At 45.6% G+C, this 27884-nt stretch overlaps 1 protein-coding gene across 2 annotated transcripts in view; it reads right to left on the bottom strand.

The window, feature by feature from the left end:
- ENPP6 (ectonucleotide pyrophosphatase/phosphodiesterase 6) overlaps window positions 1–27439 on the bottom strand; it is a 112088-nt gene extending 84649 nt beyond the window's left edge. The window contains exon 1 of one of the 2 annotated variants that reach the window (XM_027599988.2): window positions 27092–27439. In XM_027599988.2, the coding sequence (XP_027455789.1) occupies window positions 27092–27332 (241 nt within the window). In that variant the 5' untranslated portion in view covers window positions 27333–27439. The remainder of the gene's footprint in view (window positions 1–27091) is intronic. The other variant, XM_027599987.2, reaches the window with a different exon arrangement.
- Between the last annotated feature and the right edge of the window lie 445 nt (window positions 27440–27884).

Here is a 27884-nt window from a genome sequence, read left to right as displayed (position 1 = left end):
CAGGTCAATGAAATATACAAGATACTAGATGTCTGCAACATACCTACTAATAACCAATGAGCACCATATGAGAGCAGAAGCTTCTACTGTGTGCCAAGTCCTGTCCTGAGAGGTTTCCAGGATTATATAACCTTATCTTCACAGTAGCCTTAGGTAACAGATAGTTTACGAAGGAAGAACTGAGGCCCAGATACTGAAGTAAGTTATGTAAATTCCCCTGCCAGGATTGGAAACAATCTATATTTAATTTGCACCCAAAAGTATCTTAAAATATTATTTTGTAATGAAGTATATGCCCTTGAGTTTACCAGGTAGTATGGGAATTTCCCAGGGGACATGAAGGGGCAAAGGTGGTGACACTAGCGTGGCATGCAACTTGCACAGGCCCTCAAGTCCATGGAGCCGCACACTGCACCCTGGTTCCACCAATCACCCAGCTGGTCACCTTGGGGGCCTCCCAGTTCCTTCATCTTTGAAATGAAGGAATTGCAATCTATGCACCTGCTAACTTTGTACTTGTATGCACTCACTGGAAATAATCCATCCCCATAAACGCATTAAGAAACAATGTACCCTTTGCTGCAGATTTCCCAACAATACACTGTGCACAGCACTTACTCCAAACTCCCACAAGGTAACAGTGCTCCAGTCTTTCTTCTCTCCTGGCAGCTCCCAGGACCCTTCTCTCTCTTCCCCCGTACCCCACAGTGCTGTTTTGATACTTGACCCCCTCCCACCCAGATCTATCCCTTTGTTCCCTAGGCCTCTCATTCTCTCTTTAACCTCTGGCAGAGGCCTTCAGCTTGTTCTGAGTCCCAGTTTCCAAACCTGCAAACCCACACCCATCTCTGCTTGAGTAAACTAGGATCCACTCCCATTCAAAATCAGTGGAAGACTATAAATGACACATTATCTTTTTTCTTCTTACAGGGGATGAAAGAGAGGTAATTCATGTAAACGAATCACATAATAATCACTAGATTAAAGGCAACTATTCTTTTCATAACAGCCCTGCTCTCTTCCCGTCTACACCACTGCTGAGTTGATGCCAAAGGTAAATGGCGGAAAAGCCCTTCCTTTGGGGCTACCGCTGCAGAAGAGGACATTTTATCACACCATTGGGAAAATCAAAGCCAGCACTGGAATGGGAACCTCCAAGAAAAGACTAGGAAAGGTGAGTCAATATCCCAAGTTTGTGTGTTTGTTAAGTGGCAGAGCTCAGATCCAACTCCAACGGTATAACTGCAGAGCCAGCACCCGTGGCCAGCAGAGCGAGGCCTTTCTCAGTGTCATCTTTACCATCACAACTAACAGGTGCCAAAAACTAAGTCTATGCCAAACTGGATACAAGGTGCCTCCCCAGCATTATTTTTTTAATCGTCACACCACCCCTGTGAAGTAGACACGTCATCATCTTCTTTTGATCTAGGCGAGCAGATGGAAGCCCAGAGAAGTTAGGTGGCCTACTCAGGGTGACTAGGGGACAGATATAAGCATGCACACAGGCCATTGGACTTGGGTTACGGCTCCTGAGCAGTCTGCCTTTCCATGGGCCACAGGGAGCACACCTCTTTCTGCATGGGACTGCAGGAAGGGAAGCACTTGGTGAGGGCCAGAGCTCTGGGCACCGACTGTATGGAGGCGTGACCTGTAATGGATGTTGTTAGCTCGGATACTCTCAAGCTGGTGGGGCCTGAAGAAAGGCCTGTTAGAGTTGACTGAACCTCTTCCAGTAAGAAGACTTCGTCATGAGACTTAACATAGGACTATGAAAACACCAAAACGTAAGTGACAGCTATCTGCACACCATTTTTGCTGTCCGGGTTCTGATGGTCATCATGGTGGGGGAAATGTGGGCAAGAGGAAGGAATCTGGCCTGGAGAGAGACTTGGTCTTCAGCTACAACGTGAGGCTCAGCTTTCTCATCACTAAAGCGGGACTAAAAGAATCTCACCCCTTTGCACCAGATTAAGAAATCCTAAGGAAAAATAAGTTAATAAATATGAAAATGTTTGAGAGCTCTTTGGAAGAAAGGTGCCAGAGAAACATGACGTGATATTTGTGTGAAATATGCATATGTCGTGTTTGTATATACCATCGCACTGAGAGCTCTATGCTTCCTACTCGTACTGGACCTACTAGATTGTCAGACTAATGGAAAGTAACCAAAACACATGATACTATTAGGCAGATATTGAGTATGTAGAAATATGTGAATAGCTTTTCATTTTATTTTCTATTTTTTTTTAAAGATTTTATTTATTTATTCATGAGAGACACACAGAGAGAGAGAGCGAGAGAGAGGCAGAGGGAGAAGCAGGCTCCCAAGGAGCAGGGAGCCCGAGGCGGGACTCGATCCCAGGACTCTGGGATCATGACCTGAGCCGAAGGCAGACGCTTAACCATCTGAGCCACCCAGGCGCCCGAATAGCTTTTCATTTTAGATTGCCAGTTATTGTTGCCAACCACTACACAGCCAATGAGGTAGGTTACACCTGAACATTGTGAGCATAGGTACTTTCCACCATTGACAGGCATGTGCGAACACTCATGGGAAGCCTGGCAGGTTAGATACTCCAAAGGGCTCTCCCTCTACAATATAACTACATATATAATAGAACTAGATCCTAGACAGAATATACCGCGCGCGCGCACACACGCGCACACACACACACACACACACACACACACACAGCATTTAAAATTTTGCTAAGCTCACAAATGGTCCCAGATCAGTAGTGTGCCTTCTTTCCCGGAGAAGCAACTGAATCTCTTCTCTCAAGGAAAGTCCCAATTTAAGTCCTCAGATTTCCCACAGACTAAGTTCAATCAAATATGAGCTTAAAAAAAAAAAAAAAGACCAAACACACAGAGAAAGAAATCATGTGACACAGGCAGGTAGTTCTCAACAAATGTCTCTTGCCGTCCTTCCATAGGGACTCATTGTTGCTGGGAAGCAAATGTCCAGCCAGCAATGATAGTTTCCAGCCACGTTTGTATCTAGGTGGAGCCGTGAATGCACTTTGGCCAACAGAAAGAAGGCAGAAGTGGTAAAAACCATTTCTCGGCCTGGCCCACAGTGACTACGTCCGTGATCCTCTGCAGTCTCTCCCTGTCCACTAGCAGGATGGTGGTGATCAGGGTGATGCTGGATGCCACACGTCAAATATGGCATAGCCGTCGCCAGTCAAGGTCCCTTAATGACTGCATGGAGCGAAGTCCCACCTCAATCCACCTACTTGACATTATGCAAGTAAGAAAAGAGATGTAGAATGTTAAGCCACCGCGATTTGGGAGTTTAAGTGTGTAGAAGTCAGTTTGACTTTAACTAACTAATCAGTCAACCCAGAGTCAGCAAAAACAACTCAAATTTCGCACCAGGAGTTTAAAAGTTTGGGATTACCATACCTAGAATAGAATATGAGATTTATTACATGTTTAATAGAAGAGAATCAAAATTATCAAGGAACAGAAGACTATCGAAAATAACGAGGGAGGCATTTGGACATTAAAAATATAATCATTTAAGTTAAAATTTTGGTGGTCAGCTAAACAGCAGAATAAACCCAGCTAAAAAGATGGTAAACTGGAAGATATAATTGAAAGACCCAGAAGTCAGCATATAAGAGAGAGAGATTAAAATATGACAGAAACACTGTAGTGGGTTTGAATGGTGGCTCCTCAAAAGATATATCTACCCAGAACCTGTGGATGTGACCTTATTTGGGAAAAGGATCTTTACACATGTACTTAAATTAGGGAACTTGAGACGAGATCATCCTGGATCATCCACGGGTCTTTACAAGTAGAGGAGAAGACACAGATACACACACAGGAGAAGGCCATGTGTGGACGGAGACAGTGATCAGTGATGAATCTACAAGCCAAAGGATCCTGGCAGCACCAAGCTAGGAGAGAGGGATGGACAGATTCTCCCTTGGAGCCTCTAGAAGGAACCAATCCTGCCAACATCCGGATTCTGACTCTGGCCTCCAGAGCTGTGAGAGAATACATCTCTGTTGTTTAAAGCCACCTTGTTTGTGATAATTTGTTATGGCAGCCCCAGGAAGCTAATACAAGGACTCAGAGATACAAAGAGCAGAATGAGAGGTTCTAATTTACATCTAATAAGAGACCGAGGAGGAAGAACAGGGAGACTGGAGGAAGGTCAGTAGTACAGAGATGACGACTGATAATTTTCCGAACTAATGAAATACACGGATCCTTAGGTGATGACAACATATAAAAAGGCAGGTTAAATTGTAATATCGTAATTCATATCAAAACAAACTGCAGTGAGAACGCAGAACATCCTTTCCTTCAAATCCCCAGGTAATTTCTACCTGGGAGTAGAATTACCTGGCCAAGGGTAGCATTTGCCCCAGATAGTCACGGTTCATACCTGTTGTTCCAAAGTAATGATTCTTAGAAACTTTTTCCTTCTCAAAAGTGTCCTGATGGATTGCATCGATTTTGAACATCACCCAGTTCCCCCCATAAAGACAAAGAAGATCTACAGCAGAATTGTGAACCTCAAGGGTAAAGGCTGTGGGAACAACCCAACCAATGCTACAAAGAGCCACGTGTGGGGGCAGCAGAGGGAGGGTACTTCTGACCCTCTTCTAGAATAATGCCAACACCTTGAGACCTTTTGATGCACATCGCCGTCTTCCAACTTACATGACACCTTGCCTTGATTTGGATTTTAAAAAAAAATTGTAGTGTTCTTGCCAAAATAAGATTTATTTGAATCTAGTCATGAGGAAAAATCAGACAAAAATGCAGCCGGTTTATAAAAGAACTGGCTGGGCTTTTCGAGAATGTTAACATTACAAAAGTCCAAAAAACCCAAAAAGTCAAAGATAATATTCTTAATAGAGAGCAAAAATCATGGCAACCAAAGGTACTATTTGAACCTTGATTAGAATTTTTATTTCAAAAAGGCTATAAAGCATACTTTTTGGGCAATTGAGAAAATGTGAAAATAATCGTGGTTATATAGGAGAGCATTCTGTACATGCTGCATTATTTAGAGGTGAAGTGTCATGATATCGGCAACTTCTCTGCAACTGGTTCAACAAAAACAGAAACAAAACAGAAACCTCTATTTCTCAAGTCAGAATAAAGCAAATGTGTCAAATGTTAACACTTAGAGAACCAAGTGAGGGGCACACAAATATTCCCTAATTCCATAATACTCTCAGGATTTCTTTAGCTTGAAGATCTTTTATTATAAAAATCTGGGAAATATTCAGAGGATGGAATTCTATTCAGCAATAAAAAGGAACAAAGCATGGATATGAACCTCAAAGCTATTCAGTTCAGCTCAGTAAAAGAAGCAAGACCCAAGAGACCATGTATTGAACGACTCCATTTATGTGAAATATCCATGGGAGGCAAAGCTAAAAAGTCATAAAGTAGATTAGTGGTTGTCTGGGGTAGAGGTAACGACAAATGGGAGTTAACAACAAATGTACATGAGGAGTCAGACCACCAAGATGAGAAGAGAGAACAAGAAGAACTGGTACCAAACTCTGAGGAGCCCCAGTGTGAAGGAACTGGCAAAAAAAAAAAAAAAAAAAAAAAGAGTCAGTGGAACTTACTAGAAGGTGAGATTGAGAGGCGCGAGGACACTCAGAACCTAACAGAGACAGTCTCTAGAAGGCAGGCATGGTCAAAAAGTAAAATGCCACAGAGAAGTGCTGGAAGATGTCGCTGGATCTTGCTATTAGAAGGTATTGGGTGAACTTAGGAAGGGCAGTTGTGGTAGAAAGATGACATCAAAAGTCAAACCGTACTTCACATACCTGCCCAACCCTGGTCTGAGCTGAAGCCCCCTAACCGTCTTCCTGCTTCCACCCTTACCTTAGGCGGTTCCTCATCTCGGCGCCCCAGTAGCCAGGGTGATCTTTCTAAAATGAAAGGTGTATCACTCTGCTCTTCCACTCAAAACCCTCCAGAGGCGTTCCGCGTACTCAGGATACGATTCAAAGTCTACACCATGAACTGCAGAGACCTGACGTGGCCTTGAGTTAGTTCAGGTCCTTTGAGAAGAAGACCCTGAGCCAAGAGCCAACACACATGAGATGTACCGGGGAAGCATCTATGATGCATGCAGGGGAGGACGCGAGAGCACGTGCGTAGAAAGGAGACGGAGAAGGAAAGGGTTGGGTAGAAAGGATCTCACAATTCTGAGAAATTTGGGCCAGGCTGAGGGGGTGCCTTCAACCAAAGTCACCAGTAGGGGAATGGGCCCGCCCTCGGACCCCCACCTTGCTCACTCATCAGTGAGGATCAGCCTGGGGGACGTGGGGTTGCAGCACCAACACAATGGTGGCCTGTGGGTTAACTGTAAAATCTGGAAATCTGAGCAGTGCATTTTCAGGGCTGCCACACCGCTTGTTACTTTTCAGACCTCATCTGCCACCCTCCCCATCACTCACCTCCAGTATCCCCAGCATGTGCCAGCCTCGGAGCTTCTACCCGTGCTGGTCCCTCTGCTTGGAATGCTTTGCCCCCGGAAATCTACATGGCTGGCCCCCTTACTTTCTTTAGGCCTCTGCTCAGATTCCCTCTAATCAGAGAGGCATTTCCAGACCACTCCGTAAAATGGCACTCTTCATCGTTCTCGGTACACTTAGCCTTGAACTTTCTCCATAGAATTTATTGCGCCTAACATTATTTATAACCTATTGGTTTATTTGTGGCACTTCACAGGAACAGACGCTTCATGAAGGTAGAAGCATTGTCCTGTTTTGTTTGTGGGTGTCCCCAGTGCCCAGAAGAGTGTATCTCTGGGCCCGTGGAAGGCACTGGATAATTTCTGAATGAATGATAAGTGAATGATGAACAGCTTTTATGTCCACAGAGCTAGTGCTCTGAGAATATTTATTTAATGAATGAATGAGTCAGGCGCTATCCCAGGAGGAGGGGATAGAGCACTGAATGAGACCAAGTCCCTGATGTCACGGAGCATACATTCCGTCATAAAACTAAAAGATTGATGACTGCCTGCTGGAGCCTCATAGATCATTTATGAAAGCAGAGGAATCTTGTCATAAGTCCCTTTAAGTTCACTTTAAGGGAGCAAACTCTTCCAGGAGACTATCCCAGGAAAGAAGGTAACATGGCCCATGGGTTGAACAAGCCCAGCGGTCTTTGTTTTTATCCGTGAGTTTATATTTTAATTCTAGAAGTCAAGCATTGGTTTACATTGTGCCTGAAGCCTTTCCCAGTGGTGTCTCCTTAAGAAACCGTTAACTGAGCTTGGCTTCTGTGAGCTCAATTCTGAGACTTACAAAGCAAACATTTTCTTAAAATACCAATCCAGTTCTGTTTAACAAAACCAAACATCGTCTGAGGTTTTTGCTCCAAGTAAAAAAAAGGCCCTTTTCACTCCTCCCAATATTATCTAAAGACCTGGGAACCCATGCTCTACTTGTGTCATCAGTAGGTACATGACGAGAAGCTTCCATACAAGCTGCGTCTTGGCCTTGCCACTCTGTGCTGGCTGCTGGTCCATAGGACCATAGACAGACAGATGGACGTCTCAGGTGAAACATACCAAGAGCTCAGGAGAAGCCGTATGTGAAAACTGAAGCCAAGTCACTCCAGCCCTCTGAAAATGTACGAACAGTACATTTATCATGGAGCACTCCTTATCAAGGAGTAGCAATTATGGTGAGAAAAGATTAAGGAGAATACACCACCAATTAAATGGTGGAGACATTTCAAAATAAAGACATCAAACCGTAAACCTAAGATTCATTCTTAATCCCCCAGGCCCACTCATAAAGCCATTTTTGCATCTCATTTTTTTCTTTCCTTATGTGATTGAGGGGGTACTGATTGCCATGTAGGAGTCAAACTCTGGCCTCATGTTCACTTGGACTTGAAACTGAATCAATCTAGAAAGATGACAGATAAGGTGATCGAGCAAACCAATGTGTTTGCCATTCTTTCAAAACTGAATTTCCTGGATTTTCCCTGTGTAACCCACCAGAGTGGCCGCTCAGCCTTTCGGGCCGTCTCGGGGCTGGAGGCCTAGGCTGCGCAACTCTGTGTGCTGAGCCAGGGGCTGCGCCGCGCAAATGGATCAGGGCTGAGAGAATAAATAGTTCCTCGTGGTCACACTGGGGACTTCTTCCCTTGGCCACCCCCTCTTTTTGCTGCCATGACTCCGTGTGGGGTTTCCTCCAGTGAAATCAGAGGGGGATGGAGTCCGTCAGATATTTCCCCCAAAGAATGAAACTTTATATTCCTCTAGGAAACTGGTAGTGAAGGATGTGATTTTAAATAGAAATTTCTGGCCTAGGTTTCTAATCCCCCAAATCCTACCTCAAGCCAGGCCATTTTCCTTCTTTTTAAAATCATAACGCTGCCTCTTACCAGGGAAAGGGGTGTGTGTAAAAACTAAATTCATGATTTGAAAAGGAAATGTGTGGACATCTGGCTTCCAATGCTAACCGAAGCTGCAGTTCCAGCTCTGCTGTTCCCCGCTGATGGCAGCGAGGAGGAGACACAAGGTCCAAAAACAGAAGCACCCTTCCTTTGATGGGAGCTGGGACCGGAAAGTTTAGGGGGAACGGATCCCCAATGACGGATAAGAAACAGCCCCTTCCTATAGCTTCGGGATTCACATCCCTGAAGCCCTCAGCTCCCTCTTTTTTTATTTTTATTTTTTTATTATTTTTTTAAAAGATTTTATTAATTTGACAGAGAGAGACACAGCGAGAGAGGGAACACAAGCAGGGGGAGTGGGAGAGGGAGAAGCAGGCTTCTCGCTGAGCCGGGAGCCCGATGCGGGGCTCGATTCCAGGACCCTGGGTTCATGACCTGAACATCCCAGAGTCCTGGGATCGAGCCCCACATCAGGGTCCTTGCTTGGCTGGGAGTCTGCCTCTCCCTCTCCCTCTCCCCCTGCTGCTCCCCCAGCTTGTGCTCTCTCTGTCTCTGTCAAATAAATAAATAAAATCTTTAAAAAAAAGAAAAGAAAAGAAAAGAAAAAAGAAATGAGCTGAGAAAGACTCTGAGGCCACAAAGTCGAGAAAGGGCCATGGGCCAGGCTAGAACCTCCATCTCTGGCTTCCAGCTCATGGATCCCCTTGCACACATCTCTTCAAGAGACCAGAGAAGCAACTGGGCCAACACCCAGCACTGGCCTATTAATGTGGACAAGGAGGGACTCCTGTGAGGGGAGAAGGGGTCGGATTTGGCAATGAACTGAAAAAATATAAAATATGGCTAAGTAAAATAACAAAGCAATCCGGTTTTGGCAGAACATCGCCTTTTTATTTCATGTTATTAAGGAATTCTTATTCTCCTGCTGACCACAAAACCACCCGGAAGCCGGCCTGGGGCAGGAGACCTTCTACCTCACACCAAGTCGCCCCTGGGAACTGTTGTTTCTGAGAACTTTTCCAGACTCTCCATTGTAAATGCCTCAAACTCCCAAACCTGCAATCTCTGGGGAGTACAAAAGAAGTCGTTTCAAATCACCCGGGCGCTCGCTCACTCACCAATTTGGAATTTAGTAAAAAGGCAAATCGTAAGAGTTTTAGGTTGGGTGTCTATTTGCCTTTTTTTTCAATTTATTTTTTTATTTTTATTTATTTTGTTTTATTAGTTATGTCAGTCACCATACATTACATCATTAGTTTTTGATGTAGGGTTCCGTGATTCATGGTTTGCATACAACACCCAGTGCTCCGTGCAGAACGTGCCCTCTTTAATACCCATCACCAGGCTAACCCGTCCCCCCACCCCCCTCCCCTCTAGAACCCTCAGTTTCTCGGACTCCATCGTCTCTTAAAATCTTTGCGTTTGCAAGATACTTAACAATACCCGTTTCTGCTTTGTGTTTCTAGGGCCTGTCCTGGGTTGGGTGTGGACTGACCTGGGGGAGAAGATGACAGAGAGAAACACAGAGCTCAGTCCGAGGCGATCTTGGCCATTTCTGCTTGGATCTTTCATCGGCTGTGAGCCTGAGAACGTCCCGCTTGAAAGACTGGCAGTGGGACGTCCCCTTCTGTTAGGAGTGGGGGCGGGATGCGGAAGAGAGAAACTGGCCTAGTGTTTAAGGGAAAGCAGTTTCCAAGTAACTTTAGAACAAATACAAAGAGGCATTTACTGGGTTCCTACTGAGTGTCAGGGAGCACGGGTGGGATGGGGGGCAACTCGGACTCCCTCTCCATTGAGGGGCTGCCGTGGCCTCCCAGGCCCCCAGAACCAAGTGTAAGTAGAAACAATGGTCCAGAGATGCATCTTGGTGGTCTGGGTCAGGATCCCAGATGTGGCTTATCAAAAGAGGCCTGTCTAAACCATTCCTCACAACTGTTCAGCCTCGGCCATTTGAGATAAGTAGCTAAGTGTCTGAGGTTGAATCCTCTCTTTTATACTCACCCCCCAGAAGCGCCTTTTGTTCACATTGTCCATTGAGGCTCCCAAAGGAGGGCTTAAAAACATAGTTGCCCATGAGGCTGCTTAGTCTGGAGGAAGCCTGGAAAGGCACTGACTCATGCACTACGGGTAGCTGCAGGTGCAGGCGCGCGCCAGGCGTGTGAGGCCGCTACGAGGTCACTGTCTGAGGGGCAGACACTTGCTGCACAGGGCGGGGCTGCCCTCGGGCCACTTCCTTGAGAGCAGGAAAGGAGAGGAGAGCATGATGTCATGGGAGGAGCACAGGATTTTGTACTCATGGTTCTGCTGTTTATGGCCTTTGTGATCCCGGGCGAGTAATTTATTACCTCACAGCCTTGATCTCCTCATCCACGGAATGGGTATAACTCATGCCTACCACACAGGGTTTTATGAGGATTGACTGATGTAGTACTTGAAAGCACCTAGCACTGAGTGCTACAGATATACAGGCATAGAAATACTGCAGACATCTGGGAAATGTACATTCTGCTCCCGGCTTGACTGAATCTGGAAGACAATAGGAGTGCTGTAGAGATATAGGCCATCCATTGTCTTCTCTACCAACCAGAGGCTGCGTGGCGAAAATGCTGAGTGATGGATGGGGGTAGAGGTCCTCTGTTCTGGTCCTATTTACTCACTTCCTGGCTAGGTGACCTCAGACAAGCTGCTTACCCTCTCTAGACTTAGGGTCTCTCATCTGCAAAAAATGCCCTTATGTAACTCCTGACAACTTCCTGGCATCAAGCTGAGAAAGAAAGAAGTAATTGTCTTTATTTGCAGGAAACATGATCTTGCATATTCTTGTATGCAGAGAATCCGATGGAATCCACAAAATACTATTAGAACTAATAAACCTTGTTTGTTAGTCACCACATACAAGGTCACCACATACAAGATCAACCACCCCCAAACCAACTGGGCTTTCATATGCTGCAAAAATGAAATTAAGAAAATAATTCCATTAACAACAATATCAAAAAGAATGAAGTGCTTAGAAATATCTAACAAAAGAAGTGCAAGACTTATGCATGGAAAATTATCAAAGATGGCTGAAAGGGTTTAGAACGTGAATAAATGGAAACACACCCCATGTTTACGGATCAGAGGACATCATGTTGTTGAGGTGGCAATGCTTTCTAAAATTGTTCAAATTCGATACAATCCCTATCAAAATCCTAGCTGGGTTTCTTTTTCTTTTTCTTTTTTTTCCCCAGAGGTTGACAAGCTCATCTTAAAACTCACTGGGAAATACAAGTGACTGAGAATAGACAAAAACATCTTTAAAAACAAGCACAGGGGCGCCTGGGTGGCTCAGCTGCTTAAGCGACTGCCTTCGGCTCAGGTCATGATCCTGGAGTTCTGGGATCGAGTCCCGCATCGGGCTCCCTGCTCGGCAGGGAGTCTGCTTCTCCCTCTGGCCCTCTTCCCTCTCGTGCTCTCTCTATCTCATTCTCTCTCTCAAATAAATAAAATCTTTTAAAAAAAAAAAAGCAAGCACAAAGTCGGGGGGTAAGAATCACATCCTGATTTCAAAACTTATTACAAAGCCAAGTAATCATGACAGTATGGTCCTGGCATAAGGAGGGACATATGGAATAAAATAGAGAGCCCAGGAATAAACTCTAACATTTATGGTCAGTTGCTTTTCAACAAAGTGTCAAGACAATTCAGCAGGAAAGGAATACTCTTTTTGACACATGGTCCTGTGTGACTACTTCACATGATACAAAAATTAACTCAAAATGGATCGCAAACCTAAATGTAAGAGCTAAAAGTGCAAAACTCTTAAAAGGAAACACAGGAGTAAATCTTCATGACGTTGGCTTCAGCAGCTATTTCTTACAGATGACATGAAAAGTACAAGTGATAAAGGGAAAAGAATCAATGAATAGACTTCATTAAATGCTTTGACACTTGAAGCCCCTTCACTTAGGAAAGTGAAAAAACGGGCGCCTGGGTGGCTCAGTTGGTTAAGCGACTGCCTTCAGCTCAGGTCATGATCCTGGAGTCCCGGGATCGAGTCCCGCATTGGGCTCCCTGCTCAGCGGGGAGTCTGCTTCTCCCTCTGACCTTCCTCCCTCTCATGCTCTCTCTCTACCATTCTCTCTTTCTCTCTCAATAAATAAATAAAAATCTTTAAAAAAAAAAAAAAGGAAAGTGAAAAAACAGCCCGGCTCTTAAGAGAAAATATTTGCAAGTCATATTTCCTCTAGGAAAAGCATATCCAAAATGTATGAAAAACTCCTACAACTAATAATAGAAACAGATAACCCAATTTTTAAAAATGGATAATATAATTTGAATAGATATCCTTCCCAAGAAGTTATCAAATAGCCACTAAGTGTGTTATGTCAAGAATCATTAATCATTAGGGAAAAATGCAACTAAAAACCACAGTGAAATACCACTTCTCACTCACTAGAATGGTGATAATGAGAAAAGACAGTGACAAGTGTTACTGAGGATGTAGAGAAATGGGACCCGCTCATACATTGCTGGTGGGAACGTAAAGTCATGCAGCCATTTCGGAAAGCCAGTTTGGCAGTTTCTCAGAAGAAAAGACAACGTTTGTCTAGACAAAGACTTTGTACGTGAATGTTTGTAGCAGCATTATTCACATCAGCCGAAAAATGGGAACAACCCAAATGTTCATCAGCTGGTGAATGGATAAATGCAATGTGGTCTATCTGTATAATGGAAGACTCCTTGCCAGTGGAAAGGAAATGTGTACTGATACAACACGGATGGACCTCAAAATCACTATGAGTAGTGACAGAAGCCAGACACAAAAAAACACATATCCTGTGGTTTGATTTATATAAAATGTCGAGAAAAGGTTAATCTTTAGAGAAGGAAGCTAAATTAGTGGTTGCCTAACGTGGTTGCTGGAAGTGGGAAGGAAGAGCAACTACAGGGTATAAGGTTTTGTTGTGGGGTGATGGAAATAGTCTAAAATTATATTGCGATGATAGTTGCACACCTCTGTAAATATACTAAAAGTCATTGAATTGTACACTATAAATGGATGGATTTGATGGCATGTAAATAAAACTGTAATAATAATTTTAAAAGATCAGTTGCTATCACAACTATATAAACCCATAAACCAGCATATCAAGACTAGGTTAAATCCTCCACATTCTAGGTGACACAGGCAAACACCAGCCCCCAAACCCTCCACATACAGAATTCATCTACAAACCATTGTCCCTCCTTTCCATCTCCCTACTGGTCTCCAAACCCTGCTGCTATGTGCAAGTCCCCTAATCTAATGACTTTTTGTTTCTTCTTTTCTTTAGTTCTTCTGTATGGTAATTCTGTCTCCCGTTGAAAAATCTTTTTCCTTGATTACTTTGACCCTGTTTGACTCCTGCTGATTTTCATTTTGGGTCTTCGCTAGAATGGTCTGTGATAGGTCTGTACTTCTTGTCCCCTTTTCTTCTTCTTCTTCTTCTTCTTCTTCTTCTTCTTCTTCTTCTTCTTCTTCTTCTTCTTCTTCTTCTTCTTCTTCTTCTTCTTCTCTTTCTTCTCCTTCTCCTTCTCCTTCTCCTTCTCCTTCTCCTTCTCCTTCTCCTTCTTCTTTCTTCTTCTCCATCGTACTCCCTAAATGTAAGCAAGGTCCCTCAAGGTTTCATTTTGACCTCTTTTTCTTCTCTTGACATACTCTTCCCAAGGGACCTCATCAACTTACATAATCTCCCACCTCTCTGAGGACAACTCTGAAATCTTTATCTCTAAGCCGTCATGACTGGTAAAGAAATCACCGCCCAGATATCTTGCAAGTGCCCAAGGTATGAGAGTATAAACAACTGATTTAGATACTGCATTGAGATATTTTACTGAAATATGAACCTGCCTGTTCTCTTCTTATGTATTTCCCTCCATTGTGTTTCAAGCAGACATCCAGCCCCTTTTGTCTTTGGAGTGGTCTGTGTTTCTGGAAAAACAGCTGATATTGCCTAATGGACACACTCTTTCCTTTGGGACATTTTATTATCTCAAATTGAGCTCATCTGAACACACTGTGAACATGTCTCTGAAGGCAGGATGGGCTACATAACTTGTAGGACCTAGTGCAACATGACAATGTGGGATCCCTTGTTCATAAATTATTAAGAATTTCAAAATGGTGACAGCAGAGCATGAAAGCAAGAACAGGGTCCCTATAAACATGGGGCCCGGTGTGACTGCATAGGTCACACACCCACGAAACTTATCCTGGTGGAAATTTTTCCTCCAGACCATGGGAGAGGTAAGAAGGATTTACTGATCCAATGAGAGCAGAAAATGATGCACTGCCTGGTGGCAGAACTCCATGGAGAGGACTGACATCTGAGAGACACAAGGGAGGCTGGAGTCAAGGCACAAGGTTTTCCAGCTCAGAGCAGCAGAGCCTGGTCTCTGGAGCCACACGGATTGACATGTGGGCATTTGGTGGGAACCAGGGTGGACCGATGACAAGGGCTACTGTCCTCAATGCCTTAGGATTATATATGACCCAGGACCTTTGCATAACCCTAGACGAGGAAGAAAAGTCACCCCACTACCCACCCAGCAGTGACTGAGACTGAATTTTCACTGAGCCCAGTGGGATGGGAGGCTGAGTCAGATTTAGGATTTTTTTTTTTTTTTAGTTGTGGTAAAATACAGATAATATAAAATTCACCATTTTAACCATTTTTCAGTTTGCAGTTCAGTAGCATTAAGTACATTCATGCTGTTGTGCGACCATCACCACCGTCTACCTCCAGAACTTCTCTTATCCCAAACTGAAACCCTGTCCTATTAAACACTAACTTCCCATTCCTTCAGGCCCCTAGTTACCACCATTCTACCTCCCGCCTCTACGAATCTGACTACCCCACGTACCTCACATAAGTGGAATCACCTAATATTTGTGCTTTTGTGTACGGCTTATTTGACTTAGCATGTTTTCAGGTTCACCCATAGATTCAGATTTGTGGGGGGCTCAGACATAAGAGGTCTAGTTATTTTAGGAATAAATTGTAAATTTCTATTTTTCATTTTTATTTTTTTCAAATTTTTATTTAAATTCTAATTGTTAACATATAGTGTAATATTGTTTGCAGGAGTAGAATTCAGTGATTCATCCCTTGCATAGATTTTTTTTTTAAAGACGATAAAGACGTGCACTGTTTCTTGCACGTTCAAGACTGTGAACGTGGATCCACTTTACACACAGATTAAGTCATTAATATTCCCATAGGACTAGCTTGAATTCTTGTCTGATACTGAGACTTCTTTTTTTCTCTGAACCTCCACATCCAGCCTGTCTTGCCCATTCCCTCGCCACAGAGCCTAGCAGACCCTTGATCCCAGGTTCGTTCTGCTTCTGAGGACCCGACTCCCAGGTGAGTTCTCAGCTCAGAGCTGCGTAGCCTCCCTCGGACCCACGCTGCTCAGTAATGTCACAGGAAGCACCTCAAAGCCCAGTCCTACTTTCCACATGTTCTTCCTCTTTTCCACCTCTGGCCCTTGACTTCCATAAGCCCGGCCACCCTTAAGGCCCTTCCTCCGAGTTTCAACCTGTCCAAATCCCTCAGGCTTTAATTATCAACACCTTCAGCAAACCTTTCCTCTTCACCACGCACTTTCAGAAATGGTCTCTGTATCTCCTGTGCCTATTCTATTCTGTGCTGTGATTATATTTATTTCAACACATACTTAGTTGCTCCAGCTTAATTGCAAGTTCATCTAAGACAGAAGCCATGTCCCGGTCATCTTTAGAACAGCAACTGATTTAGAATAGTAAATGTTCAATATATTCTCGCATAGAGAATATTCGTATATGAATGTATTACATGCATACAGGTCCACATTCTATGTTGCAGTTACCAAATTCTGCGGTTCAGACAGTAAGTGGTAGAGGAATTAGCAAATAGATCTCAAAGCACCATGCAGCTCTGAAAGGTTACTCTCTGTGGGTCAAGGTTTTTAGAGGAGAGACATTTTATTTTGGCTTGAAAGAGGTAGGTAAGTTGGCATCTGGGCTGGAGCAGAGGATGGGAGCAGAGCCCTTCCAGAAGTCATAAGTAGTATAAGCAAAGGGAAGGCCTGAAGAGTTCCCAGAGAGGCCGCCAACAAAAATAGGGAGGTGACAAGGGGGAGGTGAACAGATCATTCAATCATTCTCCAGAATTCCATTCCAACGGGTATTTCACAACTGGCCAGCAGGACCCTGAAGGGTAGGGACTAATCTGATGTCCACTGAGGGAAACTCTCCACTGAGGTGAATTTTCGAGACATCCACACAGCTGGCTACTCATTTCAAAAGAGCAAACAGATGGCTGGAATTCGATCAATAAAGTCATTTTTTTTTTCTTCTGATTATTTTAGCTTTTAGCTAGATGTTGAAGTACATGCTGACACAGTCTGAGAGGGAATTCTTTGGAACATGATTTTCTGATCTGCTCCATCAGAGCTTGGGGAGGTTATTTAAGGAGCTTAAAGGAGAGCGGCCTGCCTTCAATGACCATCGGTGGCACGGGGAAGTAGGGAGGATGGCTGAGCTGCATCCGAGCACCACCCCCGGTCTTCTAGATGGATCCACCTCCTCCTTGATCAGATCTTTGACGAAACCTCACAGAAAGCTTCTTTGAATCGCATTCCATTTCAGCTTCTACATCCCGGGAGAGCTCAGTCAAGGTGAGAAAAGAAGCAGAGCCACCCAGACAGGGAAGCCCCTCTCTGAAAGAGTGGTGGGTCCAGAGCTGAGCTGAGAGCTCAGGCGGAGGAGCCTACCAGACAAACAGGCAGGAGGGGTAGCAAAGGACGCCTGGGCTTCTGTCCCTGTGCATTTGAGGGTCGCCAGATCCCAGCTGGCCTCGGAGCCCTGTGCTTGGTGAGGCTCTGCCCTTACCTAGCTGCTGGGTCTGAATCTTCGGCCTCGGTCTCCTGTTCTGCACAATGAGACAAATAAATGCACAAGCATTTCTAAGGCTGCTTCTGGTTCTTACATTTTGTAATTCTGAATGCCTCTGGGGGAAATTCTGGATTGGGATGTAGTGGGTTTTGTTACATATTCCCAAGCTCCTTCACATAGTTTTAATTTTATATTTTACACTGATGAATGCATGCTAAAATGGAGTCTGAATGTACAAGGAGGGGTGTCATGGTTTGGGACAGAGCCAGCTGCCTAAGCTGCAGGGGAAGGGGATAGACGGGGAGTAACAGGAACATGGAATCAGATCCACCCACAGAGCCCAGCACAAAGGAAGACAGCCGTGGGTAATGGAGAGTCCAGGAGGACAGGTTAAAAGTAGCAATGGTGTTGCTATGGGCCCTGGGGGAGGAGAAGCACATCCAGTGTAAAGGTGAAGGGGGGGACCTTAGAAGCCTATGGAACATGGCCAGAAGGACGCCAGAGTCCAGTGAGATCAACACACATATGTGAATGCACCAGTGGTTTGTTAAAGAACAGTGGAACCTTAGTAGATGAGGTTCAGCAACAAAACTCTAGAGTCTACAAAAAAGATAGAAAACATAAGGCTTCCACCATGGGGTCGGACAGAAGTCCAGTTACTGGCTGAACCAACAGGATCCAACAAACATGAATGGAGTGTCTTTTCTGGGCAAGCACTGGGCCCAGATGCAGAGACTGCTAACACTCCATTGCCCTTGAGCAAGTGTAGACCAAAAGCAGGATGGAGGGTGCCTGGGTGGCTCAGATGGTTAAGCGTCTGCCTTCGGCTCAGGTCATGATCCCGGGGTCCTGGGATCGAGTCCCACATCGGGCTCCCTGCTCCTTGGGAGCCTGCTTCTCCCTCTGCTTCTCTCTCTCTCTCCCTCTCTCTCCCTCTCTCATGAATAAATAAATAAAATCTTAAAAAAAAAAAAACAAAAAAAAACAAAAGCAGGATGGATTGCTGTGTGGAGTGGTTTGGTCTGCAGGGATAGCTTGAGGGACCCACCTGGGGATTGGAAGGCCTTCAGAGGCTAGCAACAAGGCTTCAGAGGCCTGATAGACTGTCTTTAGTCCTGCCTCTTGAAGGGGCAGTGTCAGCCCCCATGAGGCGATAGTGTTCCATGAAGGATGATGACAGTGGCCTTCACCATGGGTCTCCTGAGCCCTGGCTGGTTGTTGTTTGCAAGCCTGCAACACGGACTGAGAAAACCAAACCAAACCAAACCACAAAACACCGCTTTATGCCCACTCGGTTGGAAAACGTCTTTTTAAAAACTCTTTCAGTGTGAAGATACTTTCCTAAGTCACGAAGGCAGTGCAATGGACCAAATGTTTGTCTCCCTAAAAGATTCATATATTAAAGTCTAATTTCCAATGTGATGTTATTAAGAGGCTGGGCCTCTGGGAGGTGCCTAGGTCATGAGGATGGAGCCTTCACGAATGGGATTAGTGTCCTCATAAAAGGGACCCCAGAGAACGCTCTCACCCTCTTTCTGCCATGTGAGGACACAATGAGGAAATGGTCCTTTACAACCCAGAAGAGTATCCTCGCCAGACCCAGACCACACTGGCATGCTGATCAGAGACTTCCAGCCCCAAGCACTGTGAAAAATAAATTTCTGTTGTTTATAAGCCACCTAAACTATAGTTCTTTGTTATAGCAGCCTGAAGCAAAACAGAGGGCTTTATCAATGCTAAATTAAAATGTCTGCTTACTCAACTACAGATGAGCACATTCCACTGGATACGGGTATATTTTTAGTTTAATATTTTGAATAGAGAAATCATATTGTTCAAAAGACAGGCAATAAGACATCTCCTTCCCCTCTTCGTCTCTCATCTATCTCTAAGAGGGAACCATGGCTCTCTTTCTTGTGTATGTTTAAAGGTATGTTTTTCCTCCCATTGCCAAAAATCCTTGGCTGGGTCCCGATGACCTTAAATGGGGGTGCCTCCGAGCCGGGGCTGCTTGTACCTCCTGCCTCCTGGTGGAACCCGGCCAGACAGAGGGTGGGAGAGAGTGTCTGTGACAGGAGACTAGGAGAACATGCGTGAAAAAATTTTAAAATAACTAACCACTCACACATAGTACGTGGCCTGGCTGCTGGAAACATCTCAGCGTGAGTGACTCGGGGGCCTTTTTCAGGAGCGTAGACCCTGGTGACTTCTCTGAGGTCAGGCCTGACGTGGCCTGGACTCACATCTGCCCTCGTTGGTGGACTCTGTGGACTCTTGGCGGGTTGTCTTCCAGGTCAGGGGTGTACCCTAGAGAGGGTCCGCCTCCTTTATCAAGGAGAACACACCAAAGCCCAGAAATGGAGCTCACGTAGCCATTGAGGGTGGGCCTGGGGGGATAACCCTTTAATAGGCTTTCATTACGTGTAACCCCTACAGGGGCGGGGCCTGACAGGGGTGGGGAGTATGTTCAAGGCTGGGCCTGTGGTCTGCCAGTGAATGACTAGAAGCCCAATATTTGAGGCTTTCTCCGAAACACCTATGTTTGTTTAAGGTTTTTGCCTTCAACCATGAAAGCAGAATGTTTTCTCAAGCCCACCTGAGAAAGCCAAATCCTTATACATATAGATAATTTTTCAGGGAAAACTAGACGGGCTGCAGAGCCAGTGGGCTGACTTATTTGCCTTGTGTGCAGAATCTGGAAGAAGAGCCAAGGTCCAGGGACCTCTCAGGGAAACTCTATGGGTGGCTTACCCACTACCTCCCTAGAATGTGGGGACCGCCATCCCTCTCACCCTCCCCTCAGGCCAGCATCCTTGTCCAGGGCCATCAGCGGCCGGTGGGGTGCACCACAGACTGCTTTCTTCAAATGCGTTAGAGGCCTCCAAGAGGACTCGCTGTTATCCTAACAGGAGAGGGATGCAGAATGTCATTCAAGAACCCCATTTGATCACCCTTTCCCTCCACCCCACCGTGGCCCCTGAGAATCTCCTTTGAGCCTCCCTGACTATTCCCAGCACCTAGAACAGGGCACTTAGAACATTCCCAGCATATATCTGGCGCTCACTTAGTGCACAGTTAACCCCAGGGCTCCTCTTTCCCAGGCCTCCCATCTTAAAAGCCATAGGAACTCAGGACTAGGAAGACGATATGATCTATCTGATGTCCCAGTGGGTCCTGGCAGTCAGGAGAAGAGCCCTGGCACCCTGCCCTCCCTTCTGCTCTCTCTCTGGTCCGCCAACGCTTCCTAACCGGCTTCACATCATACATTTGGGTTGGACAACGTGGGGTGAACACACAAGGCTGTTCATCCCCGGGTGACTGGGTAGGGGACCAGGCCCCTTGGCACACCTGAGACCCATTCATGGGTCCCACCTGGGACACTCTGCTGCAGCCACGTGCCTGCGTTCTCACGGTGACCCCACTCGTCCTCCTGTTGCGCGCCTGGCTACCGCAGAAGTTCTTAGAGGCAGGCACCCAGGGGGAGTTACTTCATCAAGGGGTAAAATATCTGCCGTAACCCCAACTACAAGTCTGTTTATGATCCCAGTCTGAGCAGCCCTTTCTCCAAATGAGACTGCTCCACATGGTTCCATGACCTGTCTGCCAGACCCTTTCTCCCTGCAATGGAAATGGCTGGAGGTAGGACTAGGTTATGATCAAGCACAATATCCAACGAGAGCCAAATGCTACACACAGGAGCCAGAGGAGCCCCAGACCTGCCCCAGGTCCTCGCCTGGAGGATGGTGGACACAATGGCGCTATTCATGGAAGGGGGCTCTGAAACTTGAGTATGTGTTGTTTAAACTGAAATAAATGTTACCACGCTGACTCAGGCTCCCTCCAAAATAATTTTAAATGCCCTTTAACCCATTTTTGGCATATCATTCATGATGAAGCAGGTACTGAGAGCAGTGTGCTTCAACCAAACCCCCAGAAGCCTTGGCAGGAGGAATATGGTCCTATCAATCAACATTGGGGTGAGGGGAAGGGGGAGTGGAGAGCAGCCATGGTTTGAGGACTGTGCGGGTGGACCTTCTGGAAAAGAGTTTGCTGTTATTTATAATCAAAAGCTTTCACCACATTTTTAAGCTTTCCCCACAGCGCTAACCATTCCCTTCTTCAGGGAGTCAGGTTCCAGCAGCTGAATGCCATAGAACAAGAACGCCCTCTCATCACCAAGGAAGCCAAGAGAAACACACTTTTTGAAAAGTGGCACTTCGGTGTAGAGAGGTCTGCTGATGGGAGCTTAAATAATGGTGTGCCAGGAAAGATTATTTTTGTAAATTCCTGGAACACACTTTTTTCTCTGGGCATGAGCCGGTTACTGCTCTTCACGCTTCTGTTGCCCTGTACTCTACCTAGCCAGCCTGCTTTTTGAGGCAGCGTGACCGGGACCCCTTAGAAAAGTATGATTATGTGTCCTTGGGAAGTAAACGACAAAATGTAGACCAAGTTCATGCAGATGGGAAGACAGAGTTAGCTGTGCATCTGTGAGAAATAGCCTCCACCAGCTTGGGGCATCCAGAGAGATAAGAAGTCCATTCACTGTGGATCCACTGGGATCCACAGGAGCAATTTCTCCCTTTTACCCCCATGGTTATTCCACATGTTTCTGCAACTGTCCTTTAAGACACTCTCTCTGATCCCCTAAAGGGCCAATTCCAGGTGAATAGCCTACTCCAACTTGGAAATCTATTCTGATAAAATTTACTTCCCCAAATAGACGGGCCTCCAAACTTTCCCGTCTCTGGTCTCTGCTCACAGGAGTCCCAGACTCTGAATGCCTCCTGGTCTGGGAACCGATTCAGGCTCCCTTCCTCTTACTTCTTCTTACCCTCTCAGTACCATGTTAGCCTCGGCGAGCGCTGCCTCCAAGCTGCTCTTCAAATTCAGCTCCTCACTTACAGTCCATCACGAAGGATAGATGCTTGAACGTTTGAAGCAGAAGAGGAAGAAAGGAGGAGCCTACTGGGTTATTTTCAATTCAGCTTTCAGAGCCTTCCATCAACTGCATGACTTTTTTTTTTTTTTTCCTCCAAATTCACCTCTAGCCCTTCAACCCACACCCAGGTGGTGAATAGGTTTAGTGCCCCTTCACCTGCCTCGTTCGGCCTCTCTGATTTGCTTGTACTGTGGCCCTCACATCTCGCAGACTTCATGGATTTCTTTCTTTTCTTTTTTTTTTCTTAAGATCTGGCCTAAAATGCATCTCCTGCTAAAAAATCTTTCCACTCGTCTTTCAATGTTTAGTTCTAGATGGAACTGAATGGAAATGGTCAAGCCCAGTGTAACTCCCGATAATACTTCCCTCCCTTGCATTGCGGACCCTTATCTCCATGGCATTCCTTCTCACAAAGCCCCACAAGCTTCCTATAAAATGCAACTAGTACCCGTTCGGTGTGTGTGATACACGGCATTAATGTTCCAGGCAATTCCTGTCCCCACTGTGAGAGGATTATGCATCCCTGACCTACTGGCATCAAGCTTTGGCAACATAATTTGCTTTGGCCAATGGAATGAGGGGATGTGACTTGTGCCGCTTTGAGCGGAGGTTCTAAGCACTGCCACGTCATTCTGCTACGTTCCTTTTCCCTTAGCCATGTGAGCAGCACGCCTCATATAGAAGTTGCTTTTTCAGCCTGGGTCTCAAAATGAAGAGGAAATAGGGCAGAGTTAGACCTTAAGGTCCGTGTACACGAGTGAGAGATAAACCTTGGTTGTAAGCCTCTGATACAGCTTGTTACGACAACATAATTTAGCCTAATCTTAGTGATAAAGTGCGTAATAGGTTCAGGTTTTATAATGGTGGCTTTACACGAGGTGTCCCATTCTGTCCTCCAACCAGCCTGCTGGGTTAGTTTTCCTTTCTCCATTCGACTGACGGACAATATTCCAAGAACTTACTCAAATTCTGAAAGGTAAGAGGTGACAGAATAGATGAAATCAGGTCTTCTGCAACAAATTCACAGTTCTTTCCACTCTACCGTGTGTTAAGGGTTGAATTGTGTTCCCCCAAACCATGTTGACGTTCTGTCCCGTAGTACTGGTGACTGTGACCTTATTTGGAACCAAGGTCTTTGCAGACGTATTCAAGTTAAAATGAAGTCATTAGGATGCGCCCTAATCCAATATAACTGGTGTCCTTGTAAGAAGAGAAGAGACACAGAGATACACAGGGAGAACACCATGAGACAACCGAGGCAGAGACTAGAGTAAGACATCAATGCATCTACAGGCCAGGGAATATCAAGGATTGCTGGCAACACTAGAAGCTAAGAGAAAAATCATGAAAGAGATTCTCCCCTGGAGTTTCCCAAGAGAGCATGGCTCTGCCAACACCTTGATTTCCGACCACCAGCCTCCAGAACTCCAAGGTCAAGGTGCCAGCAGGTTTCACCTCTGGTGAGGCCTCTCTCCTTGGCTTGCAGATGGTGCCTTCTCACCGTTTCCTCACATGGCCTTCTCTCTGAGGACATTTCTTCTTGGTGTCTCTTCCTCTTTGGAAAGGACATCAGTCAGATTGGATTGGGCCCTCTTTGACAGCCTCCCTTCAACTTACTCACCTCTTTAAAGACTGTATCTTTACAGTCTTTACTGTATACATTACATGCTGAGCTACTTGGGGTTGGAACTTCAACACATAAATTCTGGAGGGAAACAATTCAGCCCTTTTCATTCATCTCAGAGTATCAGTAGGTACCTGATGTGTCTCTCCTTCTCAACTTGACTGTGGGCTCCCCGGATGAAAGACCCTGTTTTAAGATTCTGTGCATCCCCAGCAATCAGTTGTTTGATGGATCTTCTTGGTCACTTTTGAGATTTTGTTCACAGTTGTCCTGATGTCAGTGTATATTTTGAAGGAGAAAAAAAAAAAAATCAGCTGCAGGGGCTTCATGTCAATGACTGGGCTAGATGATTTCCCAGGTTCCTTATGCATCCTGTGACTGTTCAGTCCCCATCACTGTCCATGTGGCTTCCCAAAAAATTCTCCTCTCTAGAATTTCAGTCATTTGTTTTGTTTCTTATATTTAGGCCTCCCGAGAGTTGCCAGTCGTAACATTTTCTAATTCCCTACGCACTGCTCATTTTCATGTCTGCAGCTGGCAGCACCTGAGATCCTGGCCTAACTTGGGACCTGGAAGCTGAGGAAACAGGCTCAGGGCACTGCACTGGGCTGCCCGAAGTTGTCCGGCACCATCCTGACCCCGAGAGGACTCCAGCCAAGTTTTTCCAGCTCCAAGGCCAATAACCTAGTATTCCTCATTATGCAAAGATAAGAACACCAAAGGCTTTATGTCTTGTGAGCAGTAATTCATGTAATGAAGTGAGATCATAGTCTCTCTTAGGAATTCCGATGACCCTTATAACAGTATATCTTTTAGTACCAAAAGGATCCAGCGTGCTTCTTTTGTCGATTCATAAAATGCTCAAATGCTCAAACCATATGTTTAAGTACAATTCCCAACGGATATATCCTTCCTTAAATGAAAACAGAGGGATTTTTCAACATCAAGTGGAAAACTAAGCATGGCTATTGGGAGGAAAAGTCTAAATGTAGCCCTGAGTCAGTTCCAGGGCAATGGAGATGATACCAGCTTCATGGTCTAGCACCTCCCGGCCCCCAGTCCGGCTCCAAGCCATACTTTCCCTCAGGAGGTACGATACAAACCCAAAGACATGTGCGCATGAACATGAGCCATTCTGTGTACAATATTGCTTCCATAGGGGCGCCTGGGTAGTGCAGTCGGTTAGGCATCCGACTCTTGGTTTCGGCTCAGGTGGTAATCTCAGGGTCATGAGATCGAGTCCCATGTGGGGCTCCGCCCTCAGTGCGGAGTCTGCTTGAAATTCTCTCTCCTTCTCCCTCTGGCCCTCCCGCTTGTGCTCTCTCTCTCTCAAATAAATAAATACATCTTTTAAAAAATATCGCTTCTATAAAAGAGAGAAAGCCAACGTAAGTAAGCCTTTCAAATAATACATCTTACCATCTAAAAATATTCAGGCAGAATGCATGTGGAGCTCTTGTGGCTTCCTCAGGCTAGCCTCAGTTTGACCGTGAAGGTGAGATCATTGCCAGACACTCATGGGCTCTGCCTGTCCCACCATGGAAAGGGCTCTTCCATCATGAGTAGACAAGTGAAAACACCCCTAGCCTGAGAAGAAAGTGTGTCACCGCGTGACTGACGCTCTGTGCCATTTATTCCTTGTGCCAATATCAGGAATGTGGGTCTGACAATCAAAAGGCCATGCCACTGGCTTGGTTTCTCTGTGGAGGCTCTCATGGTCCCCTTTTACTCACTGGAGCCCGGCTTTCTCAAACGGATTTTGTTCATTTTTCCACTGGGAACGGAGAAAACTGCACGTGGCACTTTATGAATTGGGTCTCCCAGCCAGAGCTCTGAAAGACAACTGGAGTGGGGGTGGTCTGAGGGTGCGAAACTCCACGGGACAGAACTGAAGTCAGGCTGTGACACACAATAACATCTGTGTGTGACCCAGCAGCCTGCGAACCAGCTCCCTGCAAGGGGAGAAGCATGCCAAGTGAGGACGAGAGGACTTTTGTTCATCTTCTTTATCTTACAGAGGCTGCTTGTTTATTTGTTGGGGGAAATTAAAAAATAAGCAAGTGAATTCTTTGCCTTTGTGCCGTCTGGGTTTTTTTTCTCCCCATGCTCTCATTTCTAATTCTCCAAAGTATCTCCCCCACCTTAATTTTACGGCATTTTTATGTACACATGCATCCAGTACCCACGCATGAAGTCAGAGATATCAATTTGTCTTTCTAGACTCCTTTGGGTTTGCCTCTGTGTGGAGATCCATAATGAGATCCAAGAGTTCTCACCCTCTTCCTGTTAAGATAATTTATAGAGTTTTCCCTGTGCTCGGAGCACGGAGCTAAGTCCTGCATAAGCAGCAATAACAGCGCATTCTTAACAGCCTCCCTGGACAGTTTGCTAAATTCTTTCTGAGAGCCTCTTGCTGGCCCTTACAAAGGTTAGCTAAAAAACAAACTGGAAGCTGGGAATCCAACTGTGAGAGCAGAAAGTATGTTCTATAGCACAGAGAGAGGACTGAATTTGTGGAATCACATTTGGCGTTCTGGCGATCCCTGATGAAGATCATTTTTAGGCAAAAATCAGCTTCCCAAACCCAAGCGTGCTCTGCTTGGCTGGGGTTTTGTTTTGTTTTGTTTTGTTTTGTTTTAACAGATACTAAAAGTTAAAGATGGGAATCTGAACTACAAAACAATTTTTTTTTCTCCTCCATGTCATTTTACTTGGCCCAAGAAGGCAAAAGAAGGGCAAGTGGCATTGCGAAGTACTACTTCAGGATATGACCTACAAGTTCTCTCCACGCAAGCCAGGAATCCCATTCGTAATTTTCATAGTCTAGCACATTGATAAACCAGCCAAAACACCCCCAGGATGACAGATGACTGCCGAGCAAAGGGACAGAAGGAATTCGGTACAAATCCACGAAGACCTGTTGACTTTTTAGCTTGAACGTAGAAAGTACGGAGTTAACTAGAATTTTTATTTGTGAAACAAATAATGACTTTTAACATCATCTATTTGTGTAGTTCTCTGTTCTCCTCACCCAAACAGGTCTTTGAGATAACTTTTGGAGAACAGCACTACTGCGAAAAAGAAGTCTCAGCCAAGAACTTTGGTGTCCCAAAGAGCTAGGGAAACCTGAACGGTGAAAGCAGACTTCACTGCCAGGAGCTGTTCCCCGTTGGACTCCAGTCCCCGCCCCCCCACACCACCCAGAAGAGGACACAGTACTCACCGGTCATTAGGGTGTAGTAATTGGGGTAAGAGAGACTGGGGAAGTCGGGGGTCAAGTAATCCACTTTTACTCCCCGGCTCACGATCTCTCTGAAACCAGGCAAGGACTCCAGGGCCTCATCACTGATGTAGTCTGAGCGAAAACCATCCAGCAGAAACACCAGAAGCTTTCGGCCGGCAGCGGCTGGCTGCGCCAGGCTGAGCGCGAGCACCAGCAGGAGGGCCCTGAGCTTCACTGCCATACTGCCAGGAGCCCGCCCGCCCGGCTGTGCCAGCCCTCCTCTTGCAAAGACCGAGGATGGAGAATCTGGAGCTATTCTCTCTTCTAGGGGCTGGACCTTGACTGCTGGCCTTCCTGAGCCAAGTTCACTTTCAGAATTTAAAGGTACAGCACCCCCTTTTAAAAACATCTATGCTCATCCTTTACTAGAAAGTCCGGAGACCAACTCCTTCGGAGTAGCCGGGTCCCCCACACAACCCAGAATCAACACCAGGGGAGACAGGGCGATCTTATTATTTTGGGTGAGTGTTCCAGAAATACAGGCACCCACAGAGAGGTAGAATTTTAGATGACGGAAGCCCACACTAACTTTGCTGTCGGGCTAACCAAAGGGGTGGGGCCCAAGAAAAGGACAATCTTAATTTGCTGCTATCCCGCACCTCTGCCCAATTTAAACTCTCCGACTGACTTTTTCACTTCAAATTTAGTAACACGAACCTCTTCATCCAGGATAGAAACAAGAGATGATAAAATTAGGTGGGCACGTTTGTGAACTTTTCAGCAGTGTCTCTGT

The sequence above is a fragment of the Zalophus californianus genome, chromosome 2 (genome assembly GCF_009762305.2).
Source record: "Zalophus californianus isolate mZalCal1 chromosome 2, mZalCal1.pri.v2, whole genome shotgun sequence".
NCBI lineage: Eukaryota > Metazoa > Chordata > Mammalia > Carnivora > Otariidae > Zalophus > Zalophus californianus.
The sequence above is the reverse complement of the archived record's forward strand: the minus strand, read 5'-3'. Positions and strand labels throughout refer to the sequence as shown.